General features: G+C 36.6%; 2 protein-coding genes across 2 annotated transcripts; one reads left to right on the top strand and one right to left on the bottom strand.

Moving 5' to 3' along the window:
* Positions 1–2,673: 2,673 nt before the first annotated feature.
* Positions 2,674–3,678, bottom strand: LOC129907781 (uncharacterized). Its single transcript, XM_055984156.1, has one exon. It carries the CDS (start codon positions 3,676–3,678, stop codon positions 2,674–2,676), a length of 1,005 nt encoding a protein of 334 aa, XP_055840131.1.
* Positions 3,679–4,946: 1,268 nt separating this feature from the next.
* On the top strand, positions 4,947–15,884 carry LOC129907773 (uncharacterized). Its single transcript, XM_055984145.1, has 3 exons — positions 4,947–5,012; positions 14,812–15,059; positions 15,110–15,884. Exons 1-3 carry the CDS (start codon positions 4,947–4,949, stop codon positions 15,882–15,884), a joined length of 1,089 nt encoding a protein of 362 aa, XP_055840120.1.
* Positions 15,885–16,721: the final 837 nt, after the last annotated feature.

Genomic DNA, 16,721 nt, shown 5'->3' with positions numbered 1-16,721 from the left:
GCAATTTTACCATCGATACAAGGTTCCCAATTTTCAGTGGTGGGGTGAGCGCTGTCGTAATCTGTGCCGAAGAAATGGAAGGCTGGGGGATAAGCCAGTCGAGAACGAGCACTTTAGGATGCCTTGGCAAGATCCGTCATAATTTTTGCCTAGCGCCCCGGTAATCGACTCTGCCTTTCCTTTTCGACCTACTCGTGGGGCTTCAATTTAAAACTCAAATTTAAAAATGGACAATTATTATTATGAGGCTTAAATACAAGCAAAAAAACTTAAACTTAGACTAAAAAAGATAACCTTAAACATTCTAAATTTATACTAACTTAAAAACTAGAGGGAACGAAATTTATGGGAAGGAGAAATCGTTAAGGGATCTGCGAAGGGATGAAGCACTTATGTTGAAATCAAAGATAAAATGGACATTATTAGAGAGACGTATCATTCTGGAAGGGTTCAAACTGACCATAGTTGGTACGGAGAAGAGGAAGATGAAAAAGTGAGACAGAACGAAGGTTACGTGGGTTAGTCTTAATTTGAATCATTTCCAGCAAAGCTGGACAATCAATACTGCCTGTTATCAGTTGGTGAATAAAAATTATGTCCGCAATAGCGCGGCGTTGAACGAGTGTCTTAAGGCCAATAAGCTTTAGCCGATCTTCGTAGGGAGGTAGGTAAAGATGGTCAGACCATGGGAGACCACGTAGGGCAAACCGTATAAAGCGACGCTGTACTGCTTCAATTCTACGGGAGTATGTTATATGGTATGGACACCAAACTTGACTAGCATATTCTAAGATTGGCCTCACATATGTCATGTATAGTGCTATGGTAACGTATGGATTGGTGAATTCCTTCGACCATCGTTTTATAAATCCGAGGGAAGAATTGGCCTTATTTATTATATAATCGATGTGGGCGTGGAAATTAAGCTCTTTATCACAAATGATCCCTAAATCACGGATGGATGAAACAATCGGAATGGGTATATCGTTGAAGTGGTAAATCCTTGGGGATTTGGAGACACGTTTTCGGGAAAAATGCATGGATTGGCATTTACTGATATTCAACCCAAAAAGTTTTTGGTGCACCAAGTATGGAATAAACTTAAGTCTGATTGAAGAGAATAGGAATCAGAAAGAGAGGTGATAATTTTGAAAATCTTCATATCATCGGCATAAATGGAAAGGTCCGAACTATGAATTATTTTCACAACATCATTGATAGACAACAGGAATAGCAAGATGCCCAAATGACTACCCTGAGGTACGCCTGAAGTCTCAAAGATAGGGTCAGATAAGGAGAATCTAAAGACTACCTTATACTGGCGGTTTTCTTGATAGGAAATAACCCACGAGATAAAAGGGAATTAGAGGTGAATTGCGTTAAGTTGGTTGGTTTAGTAGACCTACCTTTAAGGAAACCATGCTGTAGAGGAGAAATGATAGATTTACAGTAGCTGCGTTCCTTTGGAAATATTTATCTACTTTTTAGTACTTAAAACTACTTTGAACTACTTTTGCTATATTGAAAAAGTAGTTCGAAGCAGCTTTAAGTACTAAAAAGTAGATAAATATTTCCAAAAAAACACAGCTAGTGGAAGTAAATAGAGTCATAGACGATACTTTCAAAAAGTTTGGGAATGCAGGAAAGCTTGGCAATGGGGCGATAGTTAGAAACTTCATTCCTAGTGCCTTTCTTAAAAATAGGAAAAATGAAAGTATCCTTCCAAGTATTGGGAAAAGAGGACTGAGAAATAGAAAGTTTAAATAATCTCGTGAGAGGAATGGAAAGGGAATAAACACAGCTTTTAAGAAAAATAGCAGGGAGCCCATCGGGACCAGGGGAGAAGTCATTTTTGAGTAGACTTATTTTTTCTTTCACAGTTGGCAACTCAATTACTAAGGAGACAAGGGAAGTTTGTGGGTAGTTGAATAAGTAATTGAAATAAATATGATCAGGTTCGAGATTACCATCACTAAAAGAAGATTTAAAGAAGTTTGCGAAAAGGTTGGTGTTGGAATGTGAAGTAATTCACTCTGGTTCAGTTAGTTGATCCGCTCAAAATTATAAGAAAAGAGAAGTTCGTTTGCCAAGTAAAAGATTCTTTTTGCTGAGATAAAAGGCACGTCTTACCTCTATCAGAGTTTATTCAAGAAGGAAGTTATAAAATTACAAAAATGAGTACCTACAGTCAGTTCCGACTACAAATGACAGTATATATATATATAAAATATTTAAAGCGACATCTTTTGGAATTTAAACATTGTAAAAAGTACTAGATGAAAACAGAGATGTACTAATATAAGTCTTACGCTTAAACATTGCCGGCCGCCTTGCAGCGTTGGCTGTAAAAACAATTCAATAAATTCATCTATTCAATAAATCTCTTTAAAATAATATAATAATACTTCCAAAATATATTAATTTTTGTTTTCATATAATATGTGTAATATACTAAAGTTAAGATAAATTTTAAAATAAAAATCAAATGCGAGCTTTTATTTCAAGAAAGGTGCAATTAAAAATTTTATATTAAATCAATCTTATCTTAAATTTAGGATTAAGCTAATTGGTATTTGAATTCATTTTGCTTTGTTTTTTGTTTTTTTTTTTGTTTTGTTTTTTTTTGTTTGTTTTGTAATTCATGCATATTTTCAAAAAAACAGGTGATAAAATTCAATTTGAAGGTTCAGGTGGAGATTTGAATTCTGGCTCAGATTGAGGCTCAAAATCAGGTTCATGCAAAATGCAAAGTTTTGTAATAGGTCTAGTTATGACTCCATTTTGAGTCTTCACATCTACAACACGAACTTTGTCATCGGGTCCAAGATAGACCTTAATAATGCGGCCAAGACGCCATTCGTTTGGGGGGAGATTTTCATCTCTTATAACGACTAAATCGTCTAACATAATGTTCCGTTTTGGACATTTCCATTTGTATCTTTTATTTAACTCCTTTAGATACTCATCCTTCCACCTACGGCAAAATTGATGATGAAGAATCTTAACGCGTTCCCATCTCTTAATGCAACTTAGGGAACTTTCATCCATAGCAGGTTCTAACGGTGATAATAAAGGTCCACCACGGAGAAAGTGTCCTGGAGTTAAAGGCAGAATATCAGCTGGGTTTTCGGTAATGGGAGAAATGGGTCTTGAGTTCAGACAAGCTTCAACTTTAGCTAGAAGCGTTGAAAATTCTTCGAAAGTAAATTTGTTCGTTCCAGCTATTTTTCTAAAGTGAAGTTTAAAACTCTTTACACCTGCTTCCCAAATCTCTCCCATGTGTGGAGCACCAGGTGGAATGAATTTCCACTCGAGGTTGCGATCCTTGTATCTTTCACACAATTCATCGGTGGCAGATTCGAATGCTTTAAAATCACTTGAAATGGCTTTATTAGCACCTACAAAATTGGTGCCATTATGAGAGAATAGCGTTTTTGGCAAGCCACGGTGAGAAATAAATCGATTGAATGCTCCTAAAAAGGTATCAGTACTCAAATCACTTGCGACTTCTAAATGAATTGCTTTTGTTCCAAAACAAACGAAAAGGCATACAAACCCTTTAGTAATGCGACAATTTCTACCCGAATAGCTCTTTATCAAATATGGGCCGGCAAAATCAACGCCTGTGTAAGTGAAAGGAGAAGAGATTATGGTTCGTTCAACTGGTAGGGCACCCATTATTTGGGTTTGCAATTTCATTCTTTGTATCTGACAAGGTTTACAGAAATGGATGCACTTTTTAATTAACTTTTTAACGTATGGTATATAAAATTCACATCGAACCATTCGAAGTACAAGTTGGTTTCCACCGTGCAGTGTAATACGATGCAAATAATTAACGTAAAGGCTGGAAATTACGGCTTGATAAGGGAGTAAGATGGGATATTTTTCATTATAAGAAAGAGTTGAACAGGAGAGTCTGCTATCAGAACGAATTATATGGTTTTTGTTTATGAATGGATTCAGGTTCAGCAGTCGACTTTTGCTGGAAACTGGTGCTTTTCTTAAGAGTTTAACGTAATCAGGTTGATAATAAAGATGTTGGGTCAAGCAAATGACGAGTCCTTTCACATGATCCATTTCATGCTTAGAAACGGTTGTTGCTGTATATCGAAAGAACTTTTTATGCTTTTTGTGTTAGATGGAAAAATCGAAGGACATAACTCATCACTCGTAATAGTCTTGACCACGAAGAAAATCTACTAATTACTGTTTCAACATTTGATACAATTGAACTGGTGTAAACTTTAATTGCTCGCCGCTCCAGGTCATCTTCACCTGCAGTTTTTAAAAGAGACTGAGGCCAAAGAGACTGGGGCTCGCAGAGCCAAGAAGGACCATTCCACCATAAATTATTATTTTGAAGCTCTATCGGTGAAATACCTCTGGTTGCCAAGTCAGCAGGATTATCTGCTGACCGAACATGTCTCCACTTTATATGGGGAAGATCTGTTTGAATTTGAGAAATGCGGTTCGCCACGAAGGTTTTCCATGTGCAGGCTGGTTTATCTAACCAAGCCAATACTATTGAACTATCGGTCCAACAATATAGATCATTACCGGGACATTTTAATTTGGATATGACCTTTGTAAAAAGTTTTGCTAAGAGAAAAGCACCGCATAGTTCTAGCCTAGGCAAAGGCAGTTGATTAACTGGGGCTACTTTACTTTTGCAGCATATTAAATTCGAAGAGCAACTATTTTCACTGGTTTGAACGCGTAAGTAAAAGGCTGCTGCGTATGCATGCTCTGAAGCGTCGCCAAAGCCGTGAATTTGAATTGGTTTTGTTGGGTCATATTGTAGCCATTGAGGGACTTGGATTCTTTCTATAAATGGCAAGGAAGTTAAAAATAATTTCCAGCGGCGACACGTTAGCGGCGCAATTTCTTGGTCCCATGACGTGCCGTCACGCCAGACTTGCTGCATTATGATCTTTGCAGTGATAATGACTGGGGCTAGCCAGCCAGCAGGGTCAAACAATCGTGCAATTATAGAAATCACTGATCTTTTGGTAAGACCAATATAAGATGCTAATGTTTTAAGAAAAATTGAAATGCATCAAGTTTTGCATTCCATCGTATGCCAAGCGTTTTCGAAACAATTTTATCTTCAAGATTTAAAATATTTTCATTTAAAAGATGAGCCTTTGGAATATTGTTAAGAAGATCTTGACAATTGGATGTCCACTTTCTTAACGGAAAGCCTGCAGACTCTAAAGCTTCGATCAACTCTTGTTGTGCTCTTAATGCAGAATCAATTTCATGTGCACCGGACAAGACGTCATCGACATAAAAATCTTCTTTCAAAATTGTAGAAGCAAGAGGCAAGATATATTGCACATCTTCAGATAGTTTGTGTAGTGTCCGAATAGCTAAAAATGGTGCACAATTAACACCAAACGTTACTGTTTTTAACTCATAAGTTTTTACTTGATTGTCTTCATTCGCGGAATTTCGGTACCAAATTCGTTGATACGGAGTGTGTTCAGGGTCAACTCTTATTTGACGATACATTTTTTCGATATCTGCATTGAACACATATCGATACAAACGCCAATTCAAAATTAAGGTAGTTAAGTCGGATTGTAACACAGGGCCAGTGTGCAACAAGTCGTTTAATCCGACACCAGTGCTGGATTTATTAGGCGCGTTGAAAACAACTCGAATTTTGGTTGAAATGCTATCTGGTTTTATAACCGCATGGTGGGGCAAAAAGAATGAACACACTTTGTTTTCATTTATGATTTTATCGGATGGAACCCTTTCCATATGACCCAATGTGGAATATTCTTCCAACACTTGATTGTACTTAACATACAGGTCAGGGTTTTTTTCAAAGGATTTTTCCATGCGCTGGAATTGTTTGAAGGCTATGTCACGAGATTGACCTAATGCTGGAGTGGGATCTTTGAAAGGAAGTCGGACTGTATAACGACCATCAGCACCTCTCGAGGTTGTCGTGGAATACAAATCTTCACAAAATATATCTTCTTCCGAGAGAGGCTTATAATCAGGAATATTTTCAATTTCAAAGGGCGCGGCAAAATCGCATCGTCACCTCCTAGCGGTGCCCGCTGGATATCCAACTAACGACGAGCGTTGGATCCTTTCGATCCACGAGCTGAGTCACCTGAGTTATCTTTTCAGGAACTAGGAGCAAAAGAACAGAAATATCGCTCTGAATGCACCAGCTCACAATTAAATCCAAGAGCGTCTGACACATATTGTGCGGCACACTGGTCAGCGTCTGTACCCTGTGGGGCGGCTGAATATAAACTATGGATAGAAGTAACTGACCTATTTATGGTACGAAAACAAAGTTAAAAAAAAAAAAATTATGGCAATGAACAAAACGAATAGATTAAATACCCCAGGTGGCAATCCAGTTAAACTGGTAAATCCACTCTCTTTAGAGGTCGGTCCTATGGATTCTGGGGAGGACCAATTATTGCTTATAAATATTGAGAGACGGAGTTCAAAGATGCAAAGAACTCCCCCAAATAAATCTACTTCAGGGGTTACATCACCGACAACTCCAAACAATATTATCGATGTTAAACACATCGGAGAAAAAGGGACCAAGAAAAATGAAGAGATCGACATTACAGATCAACAGAGTTCCATCGAAGACAAAGAGATAGACCAATCAAAATCAAAGAACTACTTTGAAGAATGGCAAATTGAAATAGCAGCAAGAAAACAACTTGAAGTTCTAGTTCAAAGTCTTCAGCTGCAAGTGAAAAAACTCGAAGAGAAAGTTTCCTTACTTGACAAGAAAGATTCAGAGTCCACGCTTCAGTTAAGTCCAAAATATATTGAGCGTGAATATCAAACTGATGAAGAAGAGCTCTTGTTTGAAACCGAGAAAAAGAAAAATAAGCGTATCACAAAGAAACGTAAACCAAACGGGAGTCCTGAGATTTGTTTAAGAAATCAGAAAAACTCTAAAAACGAAAATAATAAAGAATTGTTTACAGAAACTAAAGAACCGAATAATGTGGTAGCTGTTGATAAATCAAATTCTCACGCTAAAGGCAGCAAAAAAATTACACCACCACCAATTATGATCTCAGGATTTCCAATTTTTGGAGATCTTAAGAAAATAATAGAAAAATGTACTAAAAAAGCTTGCAAATACACATCGTACAACAAAGACAACTGGAAAGTCACAGTCGAAGAAGCCGACGAGTATAGATCTGTCACTGAAGAATTGAGCAAACACCAAATTCAATGGCACTCATATGAGAACAAAGCTACAAGGCCAATAAAAGTAGTAGCCAGAGGTCTTCATTCCTCGTGCTCTCCTGAGGAAGTAGTGGTAGATCTTGTACAAAAAGGCTACCAAGCCCTTGATGCAGTCAATCTATTTAAGAATGAGACAATTAAAAACTCCTCTGGAGAATCGAAGACGAGTAAGAGGTTACTACCTTTATTCATGCTAACTTTTGACAGTAAACAAAGTGTCGAGGAGATTTATAAAGTAAGATCAATCTTGGGCATAGCTGTTAAAATTGAACCACTCCGAAAATCTAAAGTTGTTCCGCAGTGCAAACGTTGCCAAGCTTTTGGTCATACCCAAAAATACTGCAACCGCGAGTTTGCTTGTGTAAAGTGCGAAGGAAAACATGCAACTAAAAATTGTCCGATGAGCAAAGATCAGAAAGCAAAATGTGTGAACTGCCAGGGTAATCACCCGGCAAGCTATAGAGGCTGCCCAGTTGCCAAAAAATTCCAAGAGTTCAGAAGCAAAAATACATCTGCTAGAGTCAAACCCAGAATCACAGTAAATACCGATTTAACTGCTGAAAACAATACTAAGAATGAACCGCCTAAAAAAGCTGTTCAAAGTAAAAGCGATGGAAATAAAGCCTATTCTCAGATTCTAAAAAATGTGCGGAAGAATGAAGAGACTTCCATAAAAGAAATGCTACACCTCATTCTTCAAAGAATTGATAAACAGGATTTGAATATCAAACAGTTAAGCGAAAAAGTCGCTCTTAAAAAACAATGATGGACAGAACACTTAAAATCGCTACATGGAATGCAAACGGTCTTTTACAACACTTATCCGAATTACAAATCTTTTTAGATCTAGAACATATAGATATTTGCTTGGTGTCCGAAACTCACTTCTCCAATGGGCAAAGTCTAGATAATGTAATAGAAAACTATTCATGTTACCACGCTCCACATCCAGCTGACAAGGCAAGAGGTGGATCGGCGATTCTTATAAAAGAAAGCTTAAAACATTATGAAGAAACCAAGCTTTCTAATGAAAATATGCAAGTAACAACTATTAGTATCGGTATGAAAAAGAAAGAGTTTAAGATAGCAGCTATATACTGCCCACCAAGGCGCTCCCCGACAGAAGATGACTATACAGATCTATTAAATCTTCTTGGGCATAACTTTCTTGTTGGTGGAGACTTCAATGCGAAACACACCCATTGGGGTTCAAGACTTATATCAACTAAAGGCAAAAGACTTTTCCAAGCAGGCCGTAAATACAATTGCGAATTCTATTCCTCCAGGTCGCCTACTTACTGGCCTTCCGATACTAACAAAATACCAGACCTTATTGACTTTTTCGTAGCTAAAGGAATCAAACGAAATCACATTAGTGTCGAAGGTAATTATGACTTGTCATCAGATCATACTCCAGTGATTCTAACACTAAGTGAATCGGAAGTAATAGAAAAAAGTAATCCAAAGCTTGTAAATAAGAAAACAAACTGGAGTGATTTTAGAGAAAGGCTTTTAAGTTTTATAAATTTAAGATCTCCCATGGATACAATCGAGCAAATTGACCATGAAGTGGAACAATTTATTGCTGATGTGCAACAGGCCGCTGAAGAAAGTACTCCAACATTTTCTAATAGAAGACAAAATGAAATAAAATATCCTTTAGAGATAAGAGAGTTGATAATAGAGAAAAGAAGAGCTCGAAGAAAATGGCAAAATACTAGATTTCCAGATGATAAAACAACGTTTAACCGTATAAGCAACAATCTTAAAAAACAAATTTATAAATTCAAAAACGATTCACTCAGTACATTCCTAAAGAATTTAACGACTGATGCTTCAACCGATTTTTCGCTATGGAAAGCAGCCAAGCGCCTGAAAAGACCGCAGTTACTAAACTCTCCCTTGAAATCTCAAGATGGGAAATGGATCGGTAACCCAAAAGAAAAAGCTAACCTTTTCGCGGAGCATCTTGCGAATGTTTTTAAGCCATACCCAGCAAACGCGGCTGAAAATAGCTTACAGCTTGTTGATAAGATAGATGAAAGTGAAATACCAATTGTAAGATTAAAAGAAATAAAAAGTATGTGTTTACATCAACTATCAAATAAAAAATCACCAGGTTACGATCTTATTACTGCTCAGGTTATGAAAGAAATGCCTTTGAAAGCCTTCATAAAACTCCAATATATAATAAATGCATGCCTTAAGAAACGGTATGTCCCACACCATTGGAAAATTGCTGAAGTTATTGTCATACCCAAGCAAGGTAAGCCACCTACAGAAGTGACGTCTTACAGACCAATATCGCTTATACCAATTATGGCAAAAGTTTTTGAAAAACTGCTTCTGAAGAGACTTAGCAAAATTATAGAAGAAAGAAGGTTAATCCCAAATCATCAGTTTGGCTTTAGAAATAAACATTCCACGATAGACCAAGTTCATAGAATAACGGATGTAATAGAAAAAGCATTAGAAGAAAAACAAGTCTGTTCAGCTATTTTCTTAGATGTTGCTCAAGCCTTTGACAAGGTTTGGCATGAGGGACTTGAGTACAAACTGCAAAGGGATCTTCCCAGACAGTACTATGAAATATTAAAATCGTACATCTCAGACCGATTGTTTAGAGTAAGGTACGATCAAGAATATTCGGAATTGAAGAAAATAGAAGCCGGTGTACCACAAGGAAGTGTCCTAGGTCCTACCCTGTATTTACTATACACAAGGGATATCCCAGTTGGGAATCACACCATAATGGCTACTTTTGCAGATGATACCGCAATTTTGGTACCCGACAAATGTGTCTCTAGGGGAGCAGTAAAGCTGCAATATGCCGTCGACACAGTCAGAGATTGGACCGAAAAATGGCGTATCAAGCTCAATGAAACAAAATCTTCACATATAAACTTTACAAATAAAAAGATAAACAATATTCCAATATTCATTAATAATCAAGCTGTACCTTACGCCAATACGGCCAAATACCTTGGAATGACTTTGGATGCAAAGCTAAAGTGGAAAGAGCACATCAAAAAGAAAAGAGAAGAACTAAACTTGAAATATAGAAAAATGTACTGGTTACTTGGTAACAACTCTGATTTATCAACCCAAAACAAAATAATGCTGTATAATCAAGTACTAAAGCCTGTTTGGACCTATGGTATCCAATTATGGGGCTGTACAAAGAAAACAAATATCGAAATCATCCAAAAATTCCAAAACAAAGTCCTTCGTGGAATAGTTAATGCACCTTGGTACATAAGAAATAGCGATCTACATCGTGACTTACAAATAGAAACGGTTACAGAAGTTGTTAAAAAATACGCTGTATTGCATAATCAGAGACTGCAAAGTCATACCAATTCTGAAATGGTGTCTGTCTTGAATACAAGAAACCATGTTCGAAGATTAAGAAGAACCAAGCCTCATGAGCTTATGGTCTAAAAAGACATGGGAAAGTATTAAAAGTTTAAACTTCCCCCAAAGTGATTTTACAAAGTTAAGAAAGAAAAATCTGATGTCGATCTCTCAAGATTGGTCCTGATAAAGAGGTGGTTTTAGTGGTTAAGAGTCCCACACTACTTGGTGTCGAATACTGCCAAGTGTCTTTTGAAGATTTCCTCCCGTCAAAAAAAAAAAAAAAAAAAAAAAAAAAGAAATTTTGAATTTGCATGCCCTGACTAAACCCCTGGTCCTAGAAAAATGATCTATACCTTTTTGAAAACGTTGTTTAACGTAGACAAGGACCTCATCAAATTTTGATTGGAGTCTATATCTAAAAAAATACCTATACCAGACCTATGTCAAATGTTAAAAACTTTAACCCTCTTGGGGTGCCATCTAGTGTCAAAATAAAAATCTGAAAAAATTAGAGGATTTTTTTTTATTATTTAGAAACAGTTTTTCCACTTAGGAACTTGATTCTCGAAAAAAACCTAAATAACGAACGCCCTAATATGAATGTATGAATGCTTTGGCAATTATGCTTCAAATGAGAAGACGATAAACAATTGTTACAATATTTAAGAGAATTTACTTTCGAAATTCTATCTGGAATGGACAATTGAATGAAATTTGGACAAAGTCGAATGGGATGATAATTATTGCAAAGTTTGCAACTATAGCCTTTTGCGTTGGTATGAAACGATCGATGTTGTTGAGTTTTATCATTGTTTGATTTAAAAAATTTAAATTTATTTGTAGATTCCTTTAATTTTGATTGACACTTTATATTGGAAACTGTTTCTAACGCTCTATAACGATTTGTGAGAAAATTGTCCATTGCGGACCAGGATGGAAGATCTCTAGGATTTTCTAATGTTTGTTCCCATATAGAAAGTGTTTTTTTCCGGAAGCTTATTGGAACATAAATACACAATAATAGGATCCCAATGATCTGTATTAACTTTGTGCGCCTTAAGAATTGAGAGACTGTCATTTATTTCGCGTTGTAAATTTCGAACACCCTTTCCGAATTCTATTGACACATTTGATAAATTAAAAAGATTTTTTAATTGATTATTCACAATGATTCTTTGGTTTTCAAATTGATCAGTTAAAGCTGCCCATGCTAGGTTAAAGCTATCTGTGGTTAGGGGGAATCTTGAAACTATATTATTTGCCTCTCCTTTTGTCTTCGAATGAAGATGAAATAAATTTTGAACCGAGCATAATTTAGGGTGATTTATATAGACAGTTGTAAAAATATCTCTAAATGATGGCCAAGTTAAGTAATCACCGTATAATATGTCGGTGTCGCAAGCAGGTACTTTGATACCATTTGTAGAACCAAGATGTTGATCCTGGTGAATCTCTGAAGGTGGTGGAGGCACAGATTGAAATTCAGTAGGAGGCACAGTTTGAATTACCGAAGGAACAACAGTTCCAGATACCGAAGCGGGACTAGGGGCGGAAGTTTGTAAATAACTATCGGCTTTTATTACATTTAGCTTTTTAATTGACTCGATCATTTCACTTAAGCATTGTATATATGTATTTCCAGATAAGAGATACTTTGCCTTAACAGATTCGATATCTGAATCTGATAAATCTTCTTCTCCCTCGGGAGTGGGAAGTAAACAAATTGTATAGCGCCTTTAATTTCAACCCAAAGGTCCTTTAATTCTATTTTTGATGCTTTTAATTTAGAAGGAGTTTGATCTACTTAAGAAATCGTTTCATCGCTGATCAGCAGCTATTATAAAGTTGTTGAGGGCGCTCATTTTATGAATATAAAATTAAAACGAAATAAAAGATTGAATAAAAACTCACCCCAAGAATTGAAAAAGTTAAAAAATCACTATTCAGGTTATATAAAAAAAACCTTTTACAAAACCTTGCACATTAAGATTGGGAATTATCTTCACACTCACTTCGTTAGAGATTTATCTATTCAAAATCGATTAATATTTCACTGATTTTTGAAATTATGCATAAATGCTTTTTTTAACCCCGTTATTAAGTACTGCACGGTATACGGTACTGTATTACGTATATATATTTATGTGTGAACCGACATATATTTATATTTTTTTTGTATGAATTCGATTTTTCTTTTTAGATTTTTTTTTTTAATTTAAATTTAAGAAAAAATGAATTCTTAACACCTTTTTCTTTGTATAGGATTAAAAAACTTAAATATAAAATATAGTTAATAGGCATATAATTATATTAAAAAATTAAGAATAATTGCACCGATCTAAGAATAAATGCACGCACCTGTTACACAATTGGAACTGATTGTGCTTTCGTGATAATAATGATAATCGTGGTGAATTTGTGATGCGAAACCGGTTGTGAGGCTTAGGCAGCATGATGGGGATAGCAGCTTTTTTATGTATCCCTCGTTGTAAACTGTGCGGTGATGATGGTCGATGATGATCAATGATGACGATTTTTGTTTTTCAACGATCGTTTTTTATGATCGATGCGAATCGTTTTCTTATTTTTTATGTGGTGTGGTGAGTTTGGTGAACGATGGATGCTGGAGATCAGTGACTGCGGTGGGGCAAGAATTAGGGATCTTGCACAAGTTATAGGCAACTTTTTCTAGCTTGGGAGAGCTATTTGTAGTGACGTTGTGATGACGTCGTAATGCACAATAACTCCTGGGCAGTGCTGCCATTTCGAACATGATAAAAAACATGATTTCAGTTCAAAAAACATGATTAAAAAAAAATGAAAAAACGGATAGAAAATGAACAACCACATCGTGACTAGGGAGGAATAAAACAAATTATTTCGAGTTTATTTTATAAAATAGTATTAATAAAGTATCAAAGGTATAACTACATAGGCTCCTTTTTGCAAAAATTATAAAAGTGAACAATTTTAAACTCATTTTATGATGCAGAAAGCTTAGATCTTGGCTTCAAAAATTTTGTTTATAGCTTATTTTTCCGAAAAAATGGACTTTGTAGGAAAAAATATTTTTTTGTTTTTGTAATTTTCCCACTTTTTTCAAAAAGTTGTAGTTGTAGTTATAACTTAAATTACTAAATGGCAGGAATAAAACTTGAAAACATAAATAAGATTATAATTTGTACGCATTTAAGATTAATTTCATATACATAAATACTTCATGTATTCAGTAACTTATTAAAAATAACAGTTCACCAAGTGAAAAAGGTTGTTGGTTAACGAACAGATTGTAAAGATTTTTCTCTTGGATTAAAAAAAAAAACATGATTTTGGGCACGAAAACATTAAAACATGATTTTAGTTCAAAAAACATGAAAATCATGCTAAATCATGATTTCTGGCAGCCCTGCTCCTGGGTGATGATCGTTAAAAATGTGACAAGTTATAGGGAACTTGAATTTGCAAAGAAAACGATCACTTCTGAGTGTGAAATTAAGGTTTTTTTCAAAATGTAGAACATGTAGAGTGGCAAAACGATAACTTCTGATCATATTTGGAGCGAAAGATGGGTTGATTGATAAATTGACGCAATCTAAACTCGCTAATCTAGATGATCGTTGTGGAGCAAGATATAGGGATCTTGTTGGATGAGTTAGATGCCCAATTTAAGTAGCAAATATAGGGATTTGCTTTTAATTTCAATTATGAAATTCGGCTCGATGGTCCAATGTTGGAATGTGAAGTAATTCACTCTGGTTCAGTTAGTTGATCTGCTCAAAATTATAAGAAAAGAGAAGTTCGTTTGCCAAGTAAAAGATTCTTTTTGCTGAGATAAAAGGCACGTCTTACCTCTATCAGAGTTTATTCAAGAAGGAAGTTATAAAATTACAAAAATGAGTACCTACAGCCAGTTCCGACTACAAATGACAGTATATATACATATATATATAAAATATTTAAAGCGACATCTTTTGGAAATTAAACATTGTAAAAAGTACTAGATGAAAACAGAGATGTACTAATATAAGTCTTACGCTTAAACAGTTGGTTAATATTTTAGAATCAGAGGATGTTGTGTTTTGAAATTTAAGAGTAGAAGGAAATCCGTCAGATTTTCTCTTTACATAAACAAACTGGTAAAAACGGCGAGGATCAGAAATAAAGGAGTTTTGCATATTATTTAAAAATTCATTGTAGTGAAAATCACAGAGTGTGGACAAAAATGACAAAACAGACTATACGACATCCGAGATGGAGGATGAACTTCTGTCCTCGAGCCAGGAGACAATCGGAGGTTGTTCAGATAATGCTGGAGGCACTAGCATTTCTGAGCAACCTTCAAAAACTGGAAGTGCATGCGGTACCAGCGGTACCCCTGTACTTCGACCCGCAATAAATCCAATAAAGCCTTCGGGTAGCAAAGCCATAGGGATACTACGCATCGTAAAAAAAGATCAGCGAGTTCGCATTGATGAGCGGATTTCACTAGGGCATCCTTCATTCTTAGCAAGATTGCTAAAAATGAGGAAGCTGGAACTCCGCACGAGAACGATGCCGCTGTGATAAGATCAAATATGGGAAGATTGTTGAGGAGTACAACAAGATCTCGTGAGGAAGCTAATCCTCCTCAGAAAAAATCTAAAACAAACGGCACCAACAAGCAAGCACCATCTCAGGGAGCGGCGCAATTGCGCACTTTAAGTGAGATTGTCAGAGACGATCTTCAAGTGGCGGTTGTAGATGAGCTCTCCACTGACAGCAGAGCTCTGATGTCAGTGTGGAACTCCATCGAGGCTAAGCTTTCTGGGATGGTGTTTTTATATACCTTATCTGCAACTGAGGGACCCTACCCAAGTTTCGACTCTGGTGAGATGATTAGGGCATACAGGGTAATCAAGTGCGAGGATAGGTTTTCTAAGGATTTCCTTAATAAAAGTGTAGCTGAGGTCAGCAACAAATGGGATGGCTCAAGCTTATCCCAGCTAAGGAGATTCCAAGACAACCACTGGCTCGCATTTGGCTGCCCTCATGAGCATCGAGCCAAGCGGACCGGAGCTGATCCGCAGTCATTAAGACTGAAGAACAGTGCGTCTTACCTTCTGAGGATCTGCGAGGTCAGTCGTGGGGCTCTTGAAAAAGCCGATTTCAAGCTAAGTTTTGGTATTAAGAATGCCAAGATAAAGATTCTGCAGAGTCAGGAAACGGACCCTAACCTAGTTGAGGATATTGTCGAGGATGACGATGTCTCAAAGAGGCAGGGTTCTCCGGCGAGGAGCTGGTAACTGACTGTGTTGAATCTAATCCAAATTAAAAAACATGCTGCGCGTCGTTCAGGTTAACCTGAAGCACTCTAAATGCGCTTCAGATAACCTGAGAGTTTTCCTGAGGGAGAAAAACTTTGATGTGGGCATTATTCAAGAGCCCGGGGTTAATGGCCTCCGAGTGAGGGGCCTCCAAGACAGCCAATATGACCTTTTTTACGAGCCCGTCAGTTCGATCCAAGGTAAGCCAAGAACATGTATTTTAGCTAAAAAATACTTTAAAGCTTTTCTGTGTCCTAATCTTAGCACCTCTGATTTGACCGTTGTCAAATAAGAGGGTTCAAATACTGAAGGTTTACTTTTAGCCTCTGCGTACATGGCGCACGACCAGCAGTCACCGCCGGAGGAAGTACGTAGGCTGACAACCCAAGCCAGTACCATGAAGACGAGCCTACTCATCGGGTGTGACGCAAATGCACGTCATACTCTGTGGGGTAGTTCTGAGATCAATGAACGAGGTGAGTCTTTATTTGATTATATCATTGAAAATAACCTTTCTCTCTGCAATAGAGGTACTACTCCAACCTTCACTTTCCCGAGTTCAGGAAGGATGGGAGGATGTACTAGACATTACCATTATAAATAACTACTCCAATCTGCAGGTAGAAAATTGGACAGTATCCCCTTTAAGATCTTTTTCAGATCATAGTTGGATTCTCTTCCAACTGAAATTTGAAACTAAAACCCCACCCCCTTATAGAAATCCCATATATACCCAATCTGAGTACAGATACGGTTGAAGATCTTGAATCAAAGGTTATAACCTTTAAAGTCTCTTGTCCGGTGAGACATAGCAGC

This window comes from Episyrphus balteatus, chromosome 1 (genome assembly GCF_945859705.1).
Source record: "Episyrphus balteatus chromosome 1, idEpiBalt1.1, whole genome shotgun sequence".
Taxonomy (NCBI): Eukaryota; Metazoa; Arthropoda; class Insecta; order Diptera; family Syrphidae; genus Episyrphus; species Episyrphus balteatus.
This window is presented reverse-complemented; position numbering and strand designations above follow the sequence as displayed.

What these genes read in the sequence shown, in the direction of transcription:
- LOC129907773 (XM_055984145.1), top strand. Translation starts at nt 4,947, where the DNA reads ATGACTGGGGCTAGCCAGCCAGCAGGGTCAAACAATCGTGCAATTATA. An exon ending in TAGAAATCACTGATCTTTTG is followed by an intron (nt 5,013 to 14,811) that starts GTAAGACCAATA and finishes TGAAAATCACAG; the next exon opens with AGTGTGGACAAAAATGACAA. An exon ending in CGCATCGTAAAAAAAGATCA is followed by an intron (nt 15,060 to 15,109) that starts GCGAGTTCGCAT and finishes CTTCATTCTTAG; the next exon opens with CAAGATTGCTAAAAATGAGG.
- LOC129907781 (XM_055984156.1), bottom strand. Translation starts at nt 3,678, where the DNA reads ATGGGTGCCCTACCAGTTGAACGAACCATAATCTCTTCTCCTTTCACT.